Below are 18,479 nucleotides of genomic sequence, written 5' to 3' on the forward strand. Positions count from 1 at the left end.
GTGTGTCTAGATAGGGAGGTTATGTAGATTGACTATACCTCCCAACTATCCCGTTTTTCAATTTAGACAGCTCAACCTGCAGTCCCGGGATTGTTACTGAAATGTCCAACTTTCTCCTGCACTGAACAGCCAGTCAGGTGATGAAGAGGCCAGCCCCCGAAACGTTATGCTTGTTTGACACAATAAACACATAGGGGTCTTTCCCTTTTGTATTCATTTCTGTGTGCCGATTCGTCATTTGCTTGTTTCCTGTGGATCCAGGGGAGTGCGTCTCCCTAGAGGACTGAGCACCAGACGATTGCATCACAGAAAGGCCAGGGAGTGCATACGAATTTCACTTGGACCAAATTTTGTAAAATGAACATGGTAATTAGGGGGTGTGGTCAATAATGATGCTGTGTTTTGTTCCTTGTGTGCCATTGTTTCTAGCCAGTCCATGAAAAAGAAAATATAAATATATATACACACCAGTTTGGTAAGATTCTTTAATATGCCACTTAATTTGATAAAAACTCTGTTGCTTAAATATTCATTTTGGGGGTATAGTTTTCCTTTAAGTGTTTCCAGTAAGTGCCTACTTGTGAGCAGAATGCATCACTGGCCATGCCCACAGACACAGAGATCTGCTCCAGGGGTTGTTCTCACTCTTTAGGTACAATTTCAGTCTTCTTGCAATGGATCAGACATGTCTTTTTATTTTTTCTAGTGGCATACAGGACTATTATTTAACAAAATGAAATCTAGTTCAAAATCTGCACTTCCCATAAACGTTCAATGATGTGACTTGACTAGTTTCAGGAAGGTACGGAGTCTCCCCCTAAGCCATTCAGCATAGCAAGAATATACAATTATGTATTATTTCTTTTTCCAATATCAGCATAACCTACCATAGCTGTATGAAAACCTGGCACCTTAACACACATAATCTGGTTATTTTACCTGCCGCTTTAAAATAAACAGGCAGGGGCAACTTAATGGAAACATTAAGAGTTTAGGTACCATCAATGTAATCCAGTAGGTGAGTTTACAGTCTTACACTTTGAAATACATCCCACGGCCACTTCTCTATTACAACGTCCCCTTATTGCTTTGCACAAGACAATTCCATTGGTGAGACACCGACAGTCTTTATAGAGTGACGAGAAGGTTCCCCTGTTGGCACACCTATAGGAGGACACAGGAGAAAAAGCGCTCTAAATTACTTTATTTCCAACACTACTTAAAATTGAATAAAATATGTTGTCAATACTTTATAGACTTAGTATGTAGTTACAAATTCTCAAGATATGAGAAGTTCTACAATTGAAAAGAAACTGCCTGCACAGTCCATGAAATAATAAAGATACATTTATGGATACAGTTGACGCAACATTTTCAGTGTTTAGAAATCAAATGAAACATTCCTGCATAGAGTACGTCCCATTGAAAATGTTTCCCCAAAAGGGAAACATTTTGCAAATCATCAGAATGAAAAATATTCCAAGACTTTATTTAACCTTTTACTGGTGGCGAGAAAAACTGTATAACTAATAACAGTTCTTGCCAGCGGGCCCATCTGTCAGTAACACTAAAAACAGACCAACCGTAATCAAAACATCTATAAAATCTGTCTCTTTCCAAAACCAAGGCTTTTTTGTTCATATTTTTTCAGAGGCACCATTATAGATAAATATTAATTTGAAAAAAAAACAAAAAAATGTATCACAGAAAAACCGCTTTGAACCTGAAATCCTGGCCACATCAAGGATCAAAGGTCCCCAAATATCCATAAGATGTTCACTCCAGATAAGCCAAGGTTGACTCTCCTAAAATACAAAGAGTTGAGATTAGCAACTGCCCAATTTATTTGCAATAGTATATGATTAAACAGTTAAACAGATAAAAAAAAACGTGATTTCCAAACATATTAGAAAACACAGGAAGGCCAAAGACATTTGAGTGATACATTCCCTCTACATACTATAAATATGAACTTTACAACACTGGGGTTACTAATCTACAGAGTATCTGTCTGTATTTGTAGCATTGGCCTAGTGATGTACTGTTCTGCTGAAAGGAGACGACTATGAGTTAAAAATAATAGTTCTACATAGTGTCATAAAAATACACAGTAAATGAGACTTCGATTTGAAATTACATTAAAACATTGATCGACGGTTATAGGATATGTTATCCGGAAACCTATTATCCAAAAAACTCCAAATTACGGGATGGCCGTCTCCCATAGACTCTATTTTAGCCAAATAATCCATATTTTTAAAAAATGATTTCCTTTTTCTCTGTAATAATAAAACAGTACCTTGTACTTGATCCAAAGGAAGATAATAAAAACAACAACAACACAAATCTACATGCAGATCCTATTTTCTTCCTGGATGTTTGCTAATTTAAAACCACCAACTCGAATTTGAATGTGAGATTTATCACACTTTGACCCTGGAAGCAGTTCTGATTCAACTATTCAACAAAACCTGCCCGAGTTCATGTAGAAGTCAATGGAGGTCCCTTGAACCATTTCCTTGGACATCTATAATAATAAGTGGTCACTTCAAGCATTTGCACCAACATCTCTAATAAAGACATATATAAATGACCTATATGTAGCCGCCCTATTCAAACTGACCTGAGCCCCAGTGTACTAATGAAGTTTCACTATGGAGTAAGAACATTAGAGAAAGTGTTCGCTATGACTTTGAAACTTTGCCAGCGTTCAGCTGCTGAGACCCATCTTTGCATATGAGTGAATTAGTGTAGTGGTAGTGAATTATCACCTGACGAAAAAGCGCAGAGTGTGGCGAAGCCTTGGCAGGCGAAAATCCGCCCTTTAGTCAATTTGACGGAAGGAATTTTATTATTTAGCAACACTGTATCAGTAAATGACAGGACATGTGAGGGAATATCTCTCCTAGTGATATATTTTAAGAAATGTAGACAGTATTGGCCTCAACCCAAGAATCTGCAAATGCAGCCCCAGTCTAAGAGCTTCTGCTTACACTGAACAGTGATATATCTCTGGTGTAATCGTTTCCTGTGAATAAATAAGTAGATAAAATAAAATTCAGAATGCAAAAATCAGGACAGTGCAGACAAACAGTTGTTCTTACCCAAGCATCCCCGATTCTTTGGTCTTTATTATATACAGGAACATGAGTAATGTGTGAAACAGGTTGTTTCTCCCCTGAAAATACAGTGAGAGTGAAAACATTGACTAAAAAACAATCTTTATTTTTATATGAAAACTACATACATTCAAAGGACAAGGAAAGTCAAAGCCCCTCATTAAAGGGATCCGGTCATCGGGAAAAATGTTTTTTTCAAAATGAATCAGTTAATAGTGCTGCTCCAGCAGACTTCTGCACTGAAATCCATTTCTCAAAAGAGCAAACAGATTTTTTTATATTCAATTTTGAAATCTGACATGGGGGCTAGACATTTTGTCAATTTCCCTGCTGCCCCAAGTCATGTGACTTGTGCTCTGATAAACTTCAATCACTCTTTACTGCTGTACTGCAAGTTGGAGTGATATCACCCTTTTCCCCCCCAGCAGCCAAACAAAAGAACAATGGGAAGGTAACCAGATAGCAGCTCCCTAACACAAGATAACAACTGCCTGTACTTGAACTACTTGAAGATGAACTACCCCTTTAATGGATGCACCCAGGAAGTATGAGCTTCAATGTCAATACATAAAATATTTCTACAAATACCTTTGGCAGGCTGTAGATGTGCTTCTGATAGACTAACTCATAGTAGGGAGGATTTATACTGCTCTGGTGGATGCAAAATACATTTTCATTTGAAATATCTGATGGTGAAAAGAAAAATATTACGAAAGTCAGTGCAAACCTATACAAATTCAGTTGCTTAAAGGAATTGTTCAGTGTAAAAATAAAAACTGGGTAAATAGGCTGTGCAAAATAAAAAATGTTTCTAATATAGTTAGTTAGCCAAAAATGTATATAAAGGCTGGAGTGACTGGATGTCTAACATAATAGCCAGAACACTACTTCCTGCTTTTCAGCTCTCTTGGTTTACACTGACTGGTTACCCTGGCTACCAGGCAGTAACCAATCAGAGACTTGAGGGGGAGCCACATGGGTCATATCTGTTGCTTTTGAATCTGAGCTGAATGCTGAGGATCAATTGTAAACTCAATGAACAAAAATGTACCATGTGGCCCCCCTTCAAGTCGCTGACTAGCTCAGAGTTATAGAGCTGAAAAGCAGGAAGTTGGATTCTGGCTGTTTTATTAGACATCTGTTCACTCCAGCCTTTATATATTACATTTTTGCCCAACTAACCATATTAGAAACATTTTTTATTTTGCACAGCCTATCTATTTACACAGTTTTTATTTTCACACTGAACTGTTCCTTTAATAGCTTATAAACACTGACACACACATATACTGTACCTGGTTTATCTGGAGCCTGGACAAAATGCTGAGAAGTAAACGTTTTCCCATCTGGATATTTAGGATGGGGTGGCAGGCGAGAGTCCAGATACGTGCAAAATATATGCATAATGATCTTAAAAAGAAATAATGATTTAATAAAATTTGAACAGGATTAACCTTGTAACCAACAGGAAAATACAATATACTGTATATCTGGAAACATGCATGATCTTCATATAACTGAGGATTGAGGAGGTAGGCGGGGATGAAGCCCAGAGCAGGAGGAGGAGGAGCCACTTTAACCTTTTAGTGTCCTTTCTCCAAGCAACAGGATCTTCACCCCATGGTGCCTGTGTCCCCCCCAATCTAGGCAAGAGAAATACTGTATATCTGGAAACATGCATGATCTTCATATTGCTTTCATGAAATATTTATCTCTGTCACTCACTGGCAATTTTCAATACATACAAGTTGCAGTGAACACAATATAAAATGGTTGCCTTCCAAATGCTTTGCAGACACTATTTAAAAAGCCAAACTAATTAACATATATTTTACATACACGGCTTAGAAAAGAGCAGCAACAGTGACATAGAACAAAAGCATTTGTATGCAAAGCAAATTTCCACATCTTTTATACAAAACATACTGCAGAGTCAGTTGGAAGGTCTGTATCCCATTTTCGCCCCTTAAAATCTCCTCCTGAATTCCACCGGAAAGAGCTCATACATCCTCCATGTGACAACTCTAGAAAATGAATATTTCTATGAAGCTATTGGTGTAAACGACACAAACAAGAACAGACATTAAAAATAAAAGGCACTACATCTGCCAGTTAGTGCTTTGGTATTCCTTATACTAAATAGCCACATTCATGATTATTATATATTAGTTTGGTGGTTTGCCAGGGCAGCTTTTTACTTCTTTATGTTATCATTCTTTGCCAAACTAAATTTATCCTTAAAAACAGGTAAAGAGACAATCCTGGAAAAATTTCTCCAAGTACAGCTGTACATAAAGTCTAAAGTGAATAGGGCTGTGGAACATTCTTATAGTAAATTTTGCGGTGAGGTCTCTTCATACTTTGATTAATATGCAGCAGAGGTTTGTACAACCATTCTGATCTATTAAAGGGGACCTGTCATCCTAAGAAATAATTCCAAATCTTACTCATGCAATATAAACGTCACTTACAGTAAATAAATGATTTCATTCTTTTTTCTTTTAGTCTTGGAACTCACAATCACATCAAGCAGGCAGGCGCCATTTTATGGACTTTGTTATTAATGCAAGCTTTGCATCATGCCAAAATCTTGTTTATACACAAGAATGGGGACCCTGAAAGTCATGTCCATGTACTGGCTACACAATTAGATGGTGAGGAGGGAGGGGAATGTGGGGAGAGCAGTGACATTTAGGAAGTGTAGAATGGAGAGTGAAAGTAATTGCCTGCCCCACCTCTATGCCTAAGGCATAGAAAAGGGGCAGGCAATATATGATTTCGGAAAAATGCGTTAATAACAGGTATGGATGTTCTAATTAAAGTATTTCATGTTTAATTTGAAAAGGACTTTTATTATACAGCTTTTTAGGTCTGGGTCACGATCCCCTTTTAACCTCTCCCACATTCTTACTACAGCAAAATTATTTGTTTAGTTGGGGTTAGCATCTTGTTAAATGTAAACATTTCTATTCTTAGAAACTTTTATATGTTGCACTCATAGGAAACTAATAAATCCAGACAGTTTATTAAAGCTATATTTTTATAGTTCTCTATCATCATTTCACATAGGCAATCTCCTGTTGATTTTCCTTTTTTATATTCAAACCACTTGCTGTTTATGACCTGCAATAAGGATAACAACACAGGACATCAAACAGAGCTTTCTTCTTATCCCTGCTTCTAATTAAATCTCTTAAGATTACATTAAGCTAAATTCCCTGTTGGGCGGTCCAAAGCATTGCAGAGGGATCCAACATGAAATCCTGTGGGGGGAAATTATTTATTTCTTTTCACATATACTCCTGGAAACCCATCAGAAAGATGGCTAGGGTGAGATTTGGGTTGACCACTTATTTGGTGCCTTATAGCCTTGAAACTGTGGCTCAAGGTCTAGTTTTTATAGCTTAGTTAATTATCTTAAAGATCAACAACTCTTCTTCCATAATAACCAATAAGGGGGTTATTTTTGAAAATTTGAATTTTCTCACTACTTTCTGAAAACCACTCTCACCAAATCTGTATTGACTTTCCCACCCTATTAATCAATAAATTTGTTACAAATTTGTTATTAATCACAAAAATGTATTTTGCTGGAAAAGACTCAATGAGAAAATACCTTTAAGGCGCTCATACAAGTATTCCTGATTTGGAGTGATGTCCAGATACTGCACTATGATATGTAATGTTGGTATGAGTGGGGCTTTTACTAGAGCTGCTTGCTTCAAACTGGTAATACTTGATTCTGCAAAAAGAATATCAAATAAAAATGTGAAGTTGTTTTTTTAAATGATGTCTGGTCCGTTGCTATTATTTACCTCCTATCTGTAACTCAGGACAACCAAGTCTTCTCATTTGTGTTTTCACTGAGTCCATCTCATAGACCAATGGGACCAATATTGTTTCATTAATCCACTACAGAGAAACAAATAAACAAATAGTTAACTACTGGAATAGCACACTGTGATGATACTAAATATGAAAAATTGTGGCCTGCACAAAAGAGAGAAAGAGTCATGGATTTTGTTTTTCATACCTTTCAATTATTTGTAGCATCCTTTTATGCAATAGTGGTAAGAAACTTACCACAGTGTTTAAGACAACTCTCAACACCACTGTTAATTAGTAGTGCTTTGGGAAGATTATGTCTATTCTGCCTGCCTGTGTGACAATAACCTCTGTCCTAGTTTTTGCAAAGGAACATCCTTATTACCCATTCCCTTACTGCGGGCAACCTAAACAACTTTCTACTAGGTTGTTTTAGATTCATACTTGCCCTTTGCAATTAATGATTATATATTTATGCATGTATGTTCCTCAAATGGCATTCCATAAAACAGATCGAATAAATCTACTTCTACATTTATTACCAAAACAAGTAATTAGCCTTAATATCAAAGAGTGTATATATTCAGTATCACACACCAACTTGTTTAATATATTTGCTTTAATATATTTGCTTCACATATATAAAAAGTTGTAGCTGTTACAGGCTTTAAGTCATGCAAATTTGAAATTTGAATAAAGGCATTTGTAAACAACTTAGTGCTGTAAGAAGATTTTTCAGAAACACTTTTAGGGTCACTTTTTTCCATTTTGCACACTCAGCCTTAGAACAAATGAAAGTTCCCCTTAAAGGGGAATTGTCGCGAAAATGAAAATTTTATATAAGCTTCAGCATACTGAAATAAAAAGCTTTCTAAATACAATCAATTAAAAATTCTGTTTCAGAAACGATGCAAAATATTTAATTGATTGTATTTACAAAGTTTCTTATTTCAGTATGCAGAAGCTTATATTAAATGTATGTATTATGTATGGTAACTATGAGCTAAATTCTTCCATACATTTCGGAATTTTGCAGTCCATGCATCCATGTGGTCCTGCAGCGGACGATTCATTATGACTTTTGCCCAAACCTGAAAGAAAAAAAAATGCTTTGCTCATGTTGAGAGATCAATTGCAAAAATGAGCTTCATATACATTAAAGGGATACTGTCATGGGAAAAAAAATTCTTTTCAAAATGAATCAGTTAATAGTGCTGCTCCAGCAGAATTCTGCACTGAAATCCATTTCTCAAAAGATCAAACAGATTTTTTTATATTCAATTTTGAAATCTGACATGGGGCATATTGTCAATTTCCCAGCTGCCCCAAGTCATGTGACTTGTGCTCTGATAAACTTCAATCACTCTTTACTGCAAGTTGGAGTGATATCACCCCCCTCCCTTCCCCCCCCAGCAGCCAAACATAAGAACAACGTGAAGGTAACCAGATAACAGCTCCCTAACACAAGATAACAGCTGCCTGGTAGATCTAAGAACAACACTCAATAGTAAAAACCCATGTCCCACTGAGACACATTCAGTTACATTGAGAAGGAAAAACAGCAGCCTGCCAGAAAGCATTTCTCTCCTAAAGTGCAGGCACAAGTCACATGACCGGGGGCAGCTGGGAAATTGACAAAATGTCTAGCCCCATGTCAGATTTCAAAATTGAATATAAAAAAAATCTGTTTGCTCTTTTGAGAAATGGATTTCAGTGCAGAATTCTGCTGGAGTAGCACTATGAACTGATGCGTTTTGAAAAAAACATGTTTTCTAAAGACAGTATCCCTATAAAAGGGGCATTCTACATTATGTTTCTTCTGAGTCAAATAAATAATGCTTACAAGGATTATATATATATATATATATATATATATATATATATATATAGATATATATATATAGATATATAGACAAATACAAGATTCCTCTGCAGAGGAATCTTGTATTTGTCTATATGTATTTTGTGGTCACACCCTCATTGCAGCCCCGCCTAATGATTTTAAAAACTAGTGGTGAGCACAACTTTCCCATATATATATATATATATATATATATATATATATATATATATATATATATATATATATATATATATATATATATATATATATATATATATATATATATATATATATATATTAGACTTTTGAAGTTGAAAGAAAAGAGGGCAAAGAGTACAGAGATTTTAAGTGTTTGTTCTCAAAAATTAGATTTTCATAGTTTTCATTCCTTGAAAGCAGGAGATTACGGTTACTTTAGCTAATTGGACAACTGTCTCAAGTTACTTTAAGAATGTGTTTAAAGCCTGAGCTAGAAGAGTCAAAAGCTGGCCATAGACTCAAAGATCCGCTCGTTTGGTGACATCGCCAAACGAGCGGATCTTTCCCCGATATGCCACTAACGGCATCGCTAATATCGGGGGTAATTCAAACGTTCGGCAGTATGGTCGAACGATCGAATTACGATACGCCTAGGGGCCTCCATACACAGGCAGTTAAGCTGTCAAATTGGTCTAAACGACCGATATCGGCAGCTTTATCTACCCGTGTATGGCCACCATAAGTCTACAAACCTTCCCAAACCTTCTTTTGGGACACTACTACAAAACTAAAACTGTGAGGAAACGGATTGCTCATTAAAACGCTAGTGGACCCACATTTTAACTTAGTACTGTTATATCTCCAGCTAGATATACTCAAGCCCCCACCCATTATTGGATGGGTTAATTTCATATTTATAAAACAATTGTAAGAAAACAAGAATCAGTAAAAACCCCAGGTTATATTTCTACCTCTTCAGCAGCATGCTTGGAGCCAAGATCAGCTTCATCTTTATGTGCAGAGGGAGCTTGGGAACGACAGGCTAGCTGGTACTGAAACTTGCGTAGGGTGTGTGCATAATCACCCACAGAACGGCTGTAATTCCAGAAGGTTGGACTGGTTGAAGTTGAGCTTGCATCTGGACCTATAAAAAAGTGGAGACTTTTCAAAACATGTCATTTGAGAGAACACACTTGACTCAGTTCAGAGTTAGGAGGGTAAACTAGACAGGGACTAGACAGGGAGGAGAAGGTAAAATCTGGTAAATAATGTTAGCGGAATGGAGCAGGAAAAGAAGTAGGATAGCCTGGAGAGGGATACTGTGGGTGGAGCAGCAAATCAGGCTGGAGCAGGGGAAGAGATGCAGGACAGGCTAGAAGAGGACAGAGAAGCATGACAGACTAGAAACAAATGGAGAAGCAGAACATACTATAGTAGGACCAAGAATGCAGAGAAGCAGGTCAGACAGGAATTGGACAGAAAAGTAGGCGAGACTGAAGTGGGGCAACGAATCAGGACAGACATCAGTGAGACAGAATGGGTGGATAAGCAGAAGAGACTGAAGAGTGCCAGGAAACAATGCAGAAGGGTTTAATTAGGGCATGACCAATAAGGCTACTGGGAGGTAGCGGACACAATGAGGAAGGCAGGTAAAAAAACTGATTCTAACTTGCTTCCTATCCCAGTAATTAGGGCAGCAGCAGCAAGTAGCTGGGAGAATCTTTAGATCCCAGCAGAACTACATAAGGTTAGTAGCTTACACAGAAGCTACTAAAGGAAGAAGCAGGAAAAATAGATTTCTGAAGACTACAGTATAGTTAGCCAGTAGAAATAAATATTTACACAAAAAAGATATTCAGAAATGTATACATATAATTGAAATCACAAGTTAGCCTCTAAGTTTCTCAATTATGTTTCCTAGGAGATAGGGCTTTTCAAGAAGAAGAAGAACAGGCATATGCAGGCGGTAAGTATATGGCTCTGCTGCACCTTATACCCACTAGGACTTTACAATAAGCGAGTCTGAATGAAGAAAAATATTAGGTAGCAAGGGACCATTGTATGCCACAACCTCTTCGCCACATAAATACAGTGCTGCTTAGCTTACCAAGCTGAGCCCGATGCTGTTTCTCTTCTTCACTCCGTAGGAAAGTGTCCAGTAATTTCAGGTCAGTCATATAATCCTCTTTATCTGTTGGAGAGCTGTAAGCAGATGGAGATGAACGGTAGCGAGATCTCAAACCACCATTTTCCACTGGACCAAGATTACTAAGGTATTGTGGAGAGCTAGGAGAAGGACTGTAACTTGTAATCTGCCAAAAGGAAGAGATGTTTTTCTTTGAGATAAATAGGATAAACAATGCACACTGCTTCATCCAAGTACTGCAGTTGTCACACATAACCAGGTAAATCTATACTCGAATGCGTACCAGTATTTCATAAAGAATTGTTTGAGTAGGAAACATCTAGATTGGGACAGATGTTTTGGAAAGGGGAGGTGTAAGTAAGGGAGCTATTTCTCAATACTATAAAAGTAATTTTGAACTGTATGACTACACTAAAGGAAAGGAAGGAGCAAGAAAATGGACACAATGGTTACCAGACCTGGGCGTGGAGGATATTCTGGGAGCCCTGCACCGCTGTATAAAAGAGCTCTCTATGGAATCCTATAGGGAAATGTTTTTGAAAATCTTTCACTTCTCAAACTATTCCCCTCATGAATTACATGAATTGAAGTTATAGCAACATATTAATTGCCCAAAATGTGCCCAGCAACACATTAATTGCCCAAATATGTCCCATGCTCTATGTAGCTGCCCAAAAATCAAGAAATTTTGGAGGGAGGGGAGAGACTATTCCAACTTCAATCTACTTAATTACACCCTAGTAACCCCTGAGTGGGCTACTTTAGGCCTCACAACAAGGTTTGGATTGAAGCATATTCACAAAGAAAAAAAAACATTTCAGGACATGTGAGAGTTATATTACAACATCATCCATCAAAAAAAATCAGATGTTGGCACAGTGCTTCCAGGGGACTTCCTCATATATAAAAAGAATGATCCTTCAGTAACCACCAATTTAAATATAACTGTTAGTATGTACTGTCAAGAAATTAGTATACAAACAAACTGCATTTGTTGTACAACACTTATATCACATGACCTATGGCAAATTCTATTCTTAACTTGGCAAGGAACCTACAAACTTTGTTTTTGTTTTGATAATACTTTAAGGTTAATGTATTCCATTAATGCATTCTGAAATTGTAATGCTTATGATGTGCACTTTTTTTAATCATGATTTGTACTAAATACATTATGTTTTTGTAACACGGAAAGAGACTACAAGACTGCATTGGTTGTTATAATGTATTTTTTGATGACCTACTGTAATACCAACCTTGCAAACACAATGTAATGCCTTTTAATCACTATATATATATATATATATATATATATATATATATATATATATATATATATATATATATATATCTATCATAATTATAAATATAGGCAGTGTGTCAGGAATAACAGACCAGATCTGGACACTAAACAATGGGGCAGTGGGAATGTTGCCTCTATGGTGGAAAGAGAAACGGAGTTTCCACTGGAGGTGGAAAGGTAAAGGCTAAATATAGTTGGCCCTGCTTCCACATGTAGCTTATAAAAATGTTAAAAATACCATACTTATAAAATTAGGGTCTACAAAAGAGTAGTGCTTTCAATTACACGCTTACTGGTTACAGAAGGGCATGAATGTAGCTTCTAGAAATAAGAATTATGTGCCTACTGGGAGCAGCAAAGCAAGCCTATACCAGCATGTCCTTTATAACTCAGCCATCAACACATTTGATTAGCAAGCAATACATTCCCGATAAAGCTCTTTTTAATAGTTATAATGTTCAAAAAACTCCAACATTCAACACTCACCTTAGGGAAGCTGTTAGAGGAGTATGAAACAACTGAAGTGAAAGGACTACCACTGTTTGGGAGCATAGCCTGTATCTGAGGACTGTAGCCACTGATGCAAGTAGACGAGAATTTTGGACTGGAGCTAGGAGACCGAGAAGGACTGTAGCTCAGGACATTCTGTCCCTGCATACTTGGAGATGGTGTAGAGACTGGAACCTTATTTGTGATGAGATCCGGTTGTGGAGAGGACTGAGCCACTATATACATTAAAAAAGGGGGGTAGTAAATAGTAATTTTCTATTCTCTATTAAAGAAAACAACATAGCTATATAGTTAATTCAAGTTGAAAAAAAAGACCTCCAGCATGCTTTATTGGCCTCCTTGTACATGATGAAAGTTTCAGGAGTACCCGGCTAAACTTGAATACCTTTCAAACCAACCTCCAAACAACAAACCGCTACTATCAAACCATAACAGTTCTACTTTGCAACATCTTTCCTTGCTTACAAGAAGAATATGAATATGTTCTGTGTTTAATCTGGTTAACATGTTGTATACTCCCAATGTTTGCACGTCTAAAATTTAGAGTCTTAGTTTTGTATAAATGTATCTCTGCAAATGATCACCATTGCCTAGATGCTCACCCATGCAAATCCTAGAGATTAATTCAGTATAATTAATTTCCAGATCCAAAACAGAGCTTTTCCTTGTGGGTTTCTGAACTACCTGAAATAAAAATTGGCATTTTTGCAAACCTATCAGCTTTTTCTGAATTGGCTAGCCCTTTACTCATGTCAGTGTCTGGATAAGTTAAGCAAAAGAACCATACTGGTCAGGAAAAGCAGCCAAAGAGACATTCTCAAATAGAAGATATGAACCGAGAGCCTTTTGTAAAACAGAAGGTATTAACATGACTCATGACATGCTAACATATATACCACTGCCTTCAAACAAAAAATTAGAGGCTTTCACCTTCACTTAAGGAATTATATGTAGAGATATGCAAATGACTCCTTAGTGTCCTTATGGCCAACTATGCATACAGAACTGCTTGTTTAATAGCACAGACACAGACTAATAGTTCAGAGCAATATATCCTACTTGCAGACAGCCTGTTTACAATCTCCTTAAATCTAATCAGTGTAAGATACTGGAACATGACTTCTGTGGGGGTAGGACTTGTGAAGCAGAGAAGCAAAAGTTGTGAGGCCTTTTCTATTTTGCTTCATTCTACTCGCTTATACTAGGCGGTTTGTAGCATACACAGATTTTCTTTATAATCTTAAATAACATCATCCAGAGTGGATGTTGCTATTTGTGCAAACAAACCTGAAATGAAGCAGAGTCTTTCAGATAAACCTACCACAGTGTATAACTGAATTCTATAGGAAACTTTCATAGGCCATAATTAGATAAAAAGCTGGCAAAACAAAAAAAGAAACATTAAATAGTGCACATATTAACATATTTTCATAACTTACTTGAATAAGGTACACCTACAAGCTTTTGCTGAGATGGGCTCAGGGTTATATTTGGAGAAGCCATTGTGTATTTGAAATATCTCCAAAAATCAAACAGTGCATTCAAACTGAATAAGGATGCCAGGGCAAGTTCTAAGAGGTGAAAAAAACACGTCATCAGATCGTCATTTTAGTTCAGCATAGTTTTAGGTCAACCTCCCCTGTCCAAGACACATCTTTATATGATAGTATGAATATAATTTTGGTAAGGTGGATAATTAGCACACAGCAAAAAGCTGACAGCGCTGCTTTACAGGGTCATGAGGCATTTGACAGCAAAACTGATACTGCCACAAATAATCAATAATGGCGATGCCAGTATGTCATTAGTATATCACTCTGCCATAATCAGTGTTGTTTACCATATTAGTATTAGTAGTAGTACAACCTTAAAATTAACTTTCAACATTATGTAAAGTAGAAGTCTAAGCCAATCTGCAATTCACATTTTTTTTAAAATTTATAATAGTTTTGAAATGTTTAGATATTTTTTTTCTCAGGTTTAGAATTGTAACAGGGTACTAAAGCTTAATTAATTTAACAACCGGGCAGCAGTTAGATGAACTTTCACTTCATATTTTAATACTTTTTATATTTTGTTTTAGACCATAACCCAGACAGCCCAAACTAGAAAATTTTTAACACAAAGAAGGCCAACACATAATCATCAACAGCTCAGTTTTCCCTCTACTGAGGGGAAAAAACCAAAACGCTTACCAATGTACCACAAGGGCCAGTAAGCAATGTTATAGTAGGTACTTATCATTTTTCCAGTCCTGCAGACAAAAACAAAATGCAGTGAAAATAATTTTACAAAGAGTTAACAAATATCATACTAAAATGGACTATAGTAAAACCATTTAAGTGAATCTAAAATTCTACAGTTGTATGACTGTAAAACCAACATACATTTCAGTGTAAATCATTCCTGCCAAGGACACATTCAGCAGACCCCAGGCCAAAACCACTTTCTTAGCATTTGCCTCCTTTCTCATCTTAATGGTGGTATCAATGAAGGACATAGCTGTCCTTTGCTCCTCTGCCTTCATTGTTAAATGACTAAAAAAAATGACAAATAGTAAATAAAGACAAATTAAAATAATATCGAATGACATGGCATTTATACAGAAACAAAGGGTAGTGATAAAAGGTGATGCAGTGATAGCAGCCCATGATGTAACTGTGTTTTCAGAGCCTTTAAGCTTTTTTTTTTATATATATATTCCTGCAGCTAATCCATGTACATATACAATTGTACACCAGCCTTACATGACAAGGCAAGTAAGGTATTGCACTGGAACAAGCTGTGCAAAATTTAAACAGCTGGCATCTTCACCAGTCCTAGTGGACTTCCTCCTGTATCTGTCAACTAAGGATGGCATAGAAGCTATTAAATATTTTAGGAATGGGACATTAGCTGCAAGGAAATAAAAAATGCCTGATGTGTTCCCCAATAAGCAGTGGGAGGCAGTGTGGGGATGACATACAAGAACACTGGTGTTTTGTGCCTATGTAATTATAGGAGAAAGGACCAAAAATAAAATGGTTAGCATGGCACAAGACTGAGCAGAATAAAAGGAATAATATAGGAGATTGCAGAAGATCTCTTGCACTCAATATAAAATGTAAAGTCAGCTGTCCATCTCTTCTAATGTTTCTGTTTTAGGTTTAGGATGCTTATTAACTTCTTCAGGTTCAATGATTATTTCAGAAAGATCAATCTCAGGTAAAGGAGTCCTCCAGTAAGACACCAGTAGAAGAAATAGGGGAATGGTACAGTAAAGTAGAACAGTTAAGGAAAGTAGAAGAGGAAGAAACAAAGTAGAGACAAGAAGGACAAAGATTTGTGGGAAGTGTAAAAGAGAAGAGACAAAATGAGTTTGGAGAGAGGAAAGAAAGGTTCTAGAAAATAATGAAAAAGTGAATTAAAAAAGGAGGTACAACAGGCAACCCATCAGATATCTGTCACAACGCAATGGACATACAATGAATCCCCACTACACTATATGTCCAATGATTTTCCAATGCAGATGCTGCTTGACATCCACATTAATGAATGGCACAAAAGTTGCAGCAGAACATACTCAAAAGTGAACGCCAAACAGTGAACTGTAAGAGCAGATTAACCGTAATCTATATAAATGTAATACACAGGAGTTACATGTGAAGCAGCCATGTACAACTGAAAGCTACTGTATGTTACATTACACCACATGTCCAGCAAACATGCTGCTTGTCACGCTGCTACACTACAGGTACTACAGTATGCCATGACATTTCCTTGACAAAACAAGTTTAAAAAACCTTTAATCTACATTAAAAAATTGCACAATATATTACACCTTCGTTCGTTTTGACACTGTATATTATGAGCTGATTAAACCCACGAGTATAAATAATACATGCATACACAATGGACAATAACCAGGCTACATAACGACGTGACTACACTTCAGAGTCGTACAATGTCGCACTACTATTTACCGCTTCAATCCCCGACCCCCTTCCCGCCTATTCTACATTCACAGGCCCCAGCGGCGTAACTTTCTTCTAGCACTGGAATCCCTCGCGTTGCAAACCTCGATCTCAGTGAACGCGTACACGTCATCACCATGCGTCTTTTTTTTTATTTATTTATTTTCAAAGAAGCATTGCCGGTTATAAATAGACTATTTCCGTAAAGAGTTCAGTGCCTAATACGCATATAGTCTCCTAAATGTGCCTCACAACTGTTTAGCTTTTCAGTGCGTAAGCAGCTGAGCTCAGTGACCTACCCAGTATAAAGCAGGGAAAGAGAGACTAATGATTTGCTTCTTTAAAGGAACAGTAACTTTTTTAAAGAATAGAAAACATAATTTTCTGTTGGCCTGCAGGTTCTGATCGGTTTGCTTTAGAAACACTATTGTAGTATTGTATAAACAAGCTGCTTTAGTGGAGATAGTTGAACTAGGGCTAAATGGCACAGGTTCATTTTTGGAATATCAGATAAAATCTGTAGAATATAATGGAGCCAATTAAGTTAGAAAAGTTGTATCTTTTTCTGGCTGTTCAGAGCAGGAGGGATGAGACAGGGATGCCTTCTGTCCCCAATCATGTTTATCTTGAATCCTTGGCAGCATTAAAAATAGGTCCGGACCATAAATATTCAGCGCTGCGAAATATGTTGGTGCTATATAAATACATGTTAATGATAAAAATAATAATAAATTATGCCTCTTTGCAGACAACATTTTAACACAGCCTCTTGCCACTTTACCCGACTTCTTCAACACTGCCCATAAATACGCAGACCTATCAGGCCTTAAAATGAATTATGCAAAAACCCATGCCTTGAATATTATCCTTCCATTTCCAGCAGTCAAGCTTCTCAAATTAAATTTTGTTGTTTATGGCAACTGCTACACCTGGGGATCAGAATATCCCCACACCTACAGGATTTTTACAAACCAAACTACCCCCTCTGGAAAGCAATCTCAGAAATTTTAGAAATATGAGAAATCGTGGATAGACCACATTCACGCAGTTAGAATGACTAATCTGCCTAAACTTTCGCATTACTTTAGAACTTTCCCAATCCCTATCCCCAAGAAATTTATAGATGTATTCAGTATATATGAACAAGCAGAAATGTATGTCATTTCTTCGGATTACCTTGGGGGTTGCACAGACTCCTGGAATGTTTACAGCTATATGAATGGTTTACAAGTTACGTTGGAGCCAGAACCCTGTTTTATTTATATGAACAAGCAGCCCAACTATCTAGATTTCCACAATTATATGCTAACCCACGACCAAAATGGGTTCTCGTGGAGGAATCAGTTATTTAACACATTAAACTTGCTGCAATTCCATGGTTACCGTGTGTACAATAATCTTACACCAATGTTTGAACAGGCCTCGGATATTTGGGACAAAAAATATAAAACAATTATCCCATTACCCAGCCTCTCCAATCCTGGGTAACCCAGAATTCTCTCCTGGAGTAGGCAGGAACTCATTCTGGTGGTGGAAATCCAAAAGTCTGATAACCATAAGGCTAGGGGCACACAGGCTGTTGTCAGCCTGTGTATTTTTTCAGGCTGAGAGAAGCAGATCTACTCCATTGATTTGAATTCGATCAGCATGTGTGTGGTCACACATAGCAGAGCTGAAGCTGAGTTTAGTGTGTGACCGCACACAGGCAGCTCTGATTCAAATCAATAGAGGAGGGGCACTGAGCAGATCTGTTTCTCTCAGCCTGCAAAAAAACTGCTTTATGCAAGTACAACACTTTTTG

The 18,479-nt window shown here is 37.0% G+C and overlaps 1 protein-coding gene across 4 annotated transcripts; it reads right to left on the reverse strand.

Moving 5' to 3' along the window:
* Positions 1–471: 471 nt before the first annotated feature.
* tmem209.S (transmembrane protein 209 S homeolog) lies at positions 472–16,826 on the reverse strand. 4 transcript variants are annotated; one of them, XM_018254247.2, is made up of 16 exons: positions 16,783–16,826; positions 15,113–15,262; positions 14,921–14,979; positions 14,165–14,296; positions 12,702–12,940; positions 10,874–11,078; positions 9,738–9,910; positions 7,964–8,035; positions 6,935–7,031; positions 6,736–6,861; positions 5,046–5,143; positions 4,415–4,529; positions 3,708–3,805; positions 3,105–3,178; positions 1,724–1,805; positions 472–1,164 (listed from the first exon to the last, which is right to left on the reverse strand). In XM_018254247.2, exons 1-15 carry the CDS (start codon positions 16,815–16,817, stop codon positions 1,748–1,750), a joined length of 1,731 nt encoding a protein of 576 aa, XP_018109736.1. In that variant the 5' UTR covers positions 16,818–16,826; the 3' UTR covers positions 472–1,164; positions 1,724–1,747.
* Positions 16,827–18,479: the final 1,653 nt, after the last annotated feature.

This window comes from Xenopus laevis, chromosome 3S (genome assembly GCF_017654675.1).
Source record: "Xenopus laevis strain J_2021 chromosome 3S, Xenopus_laevis_v10.1, whole genome shotgun sequence".
NCBI classification, from domain to species: domain Eukaryota; kingdom Metazoa; phylum Chordata; class Amphibia; order Anura; family Pipidae; genus Xenopus; species Xenopus laevis.

Coding starts and splice junctions, on each gene's coding strand:
- tmem209.S (XM_018254247.2), bottom strand. CDS start 16,817: ATGGTGATGACGTGTACGCGTTCACTGAGATCGAG. Junction 11,079..12,701: donor CCTCTAACAGCTTCCCTAAG/GTGAGTGTTGAA, acceptor TCCTTTTGGCAG/ATTACAAGTTACAGTCCTTC. Junction 3,179..3,707: donor ACATCTACAGCCTGCCAAAG/GTATTTGTAGAA, acceptor CTGTATTTTCAG/GGGAGAAACAACCTGTTTCA.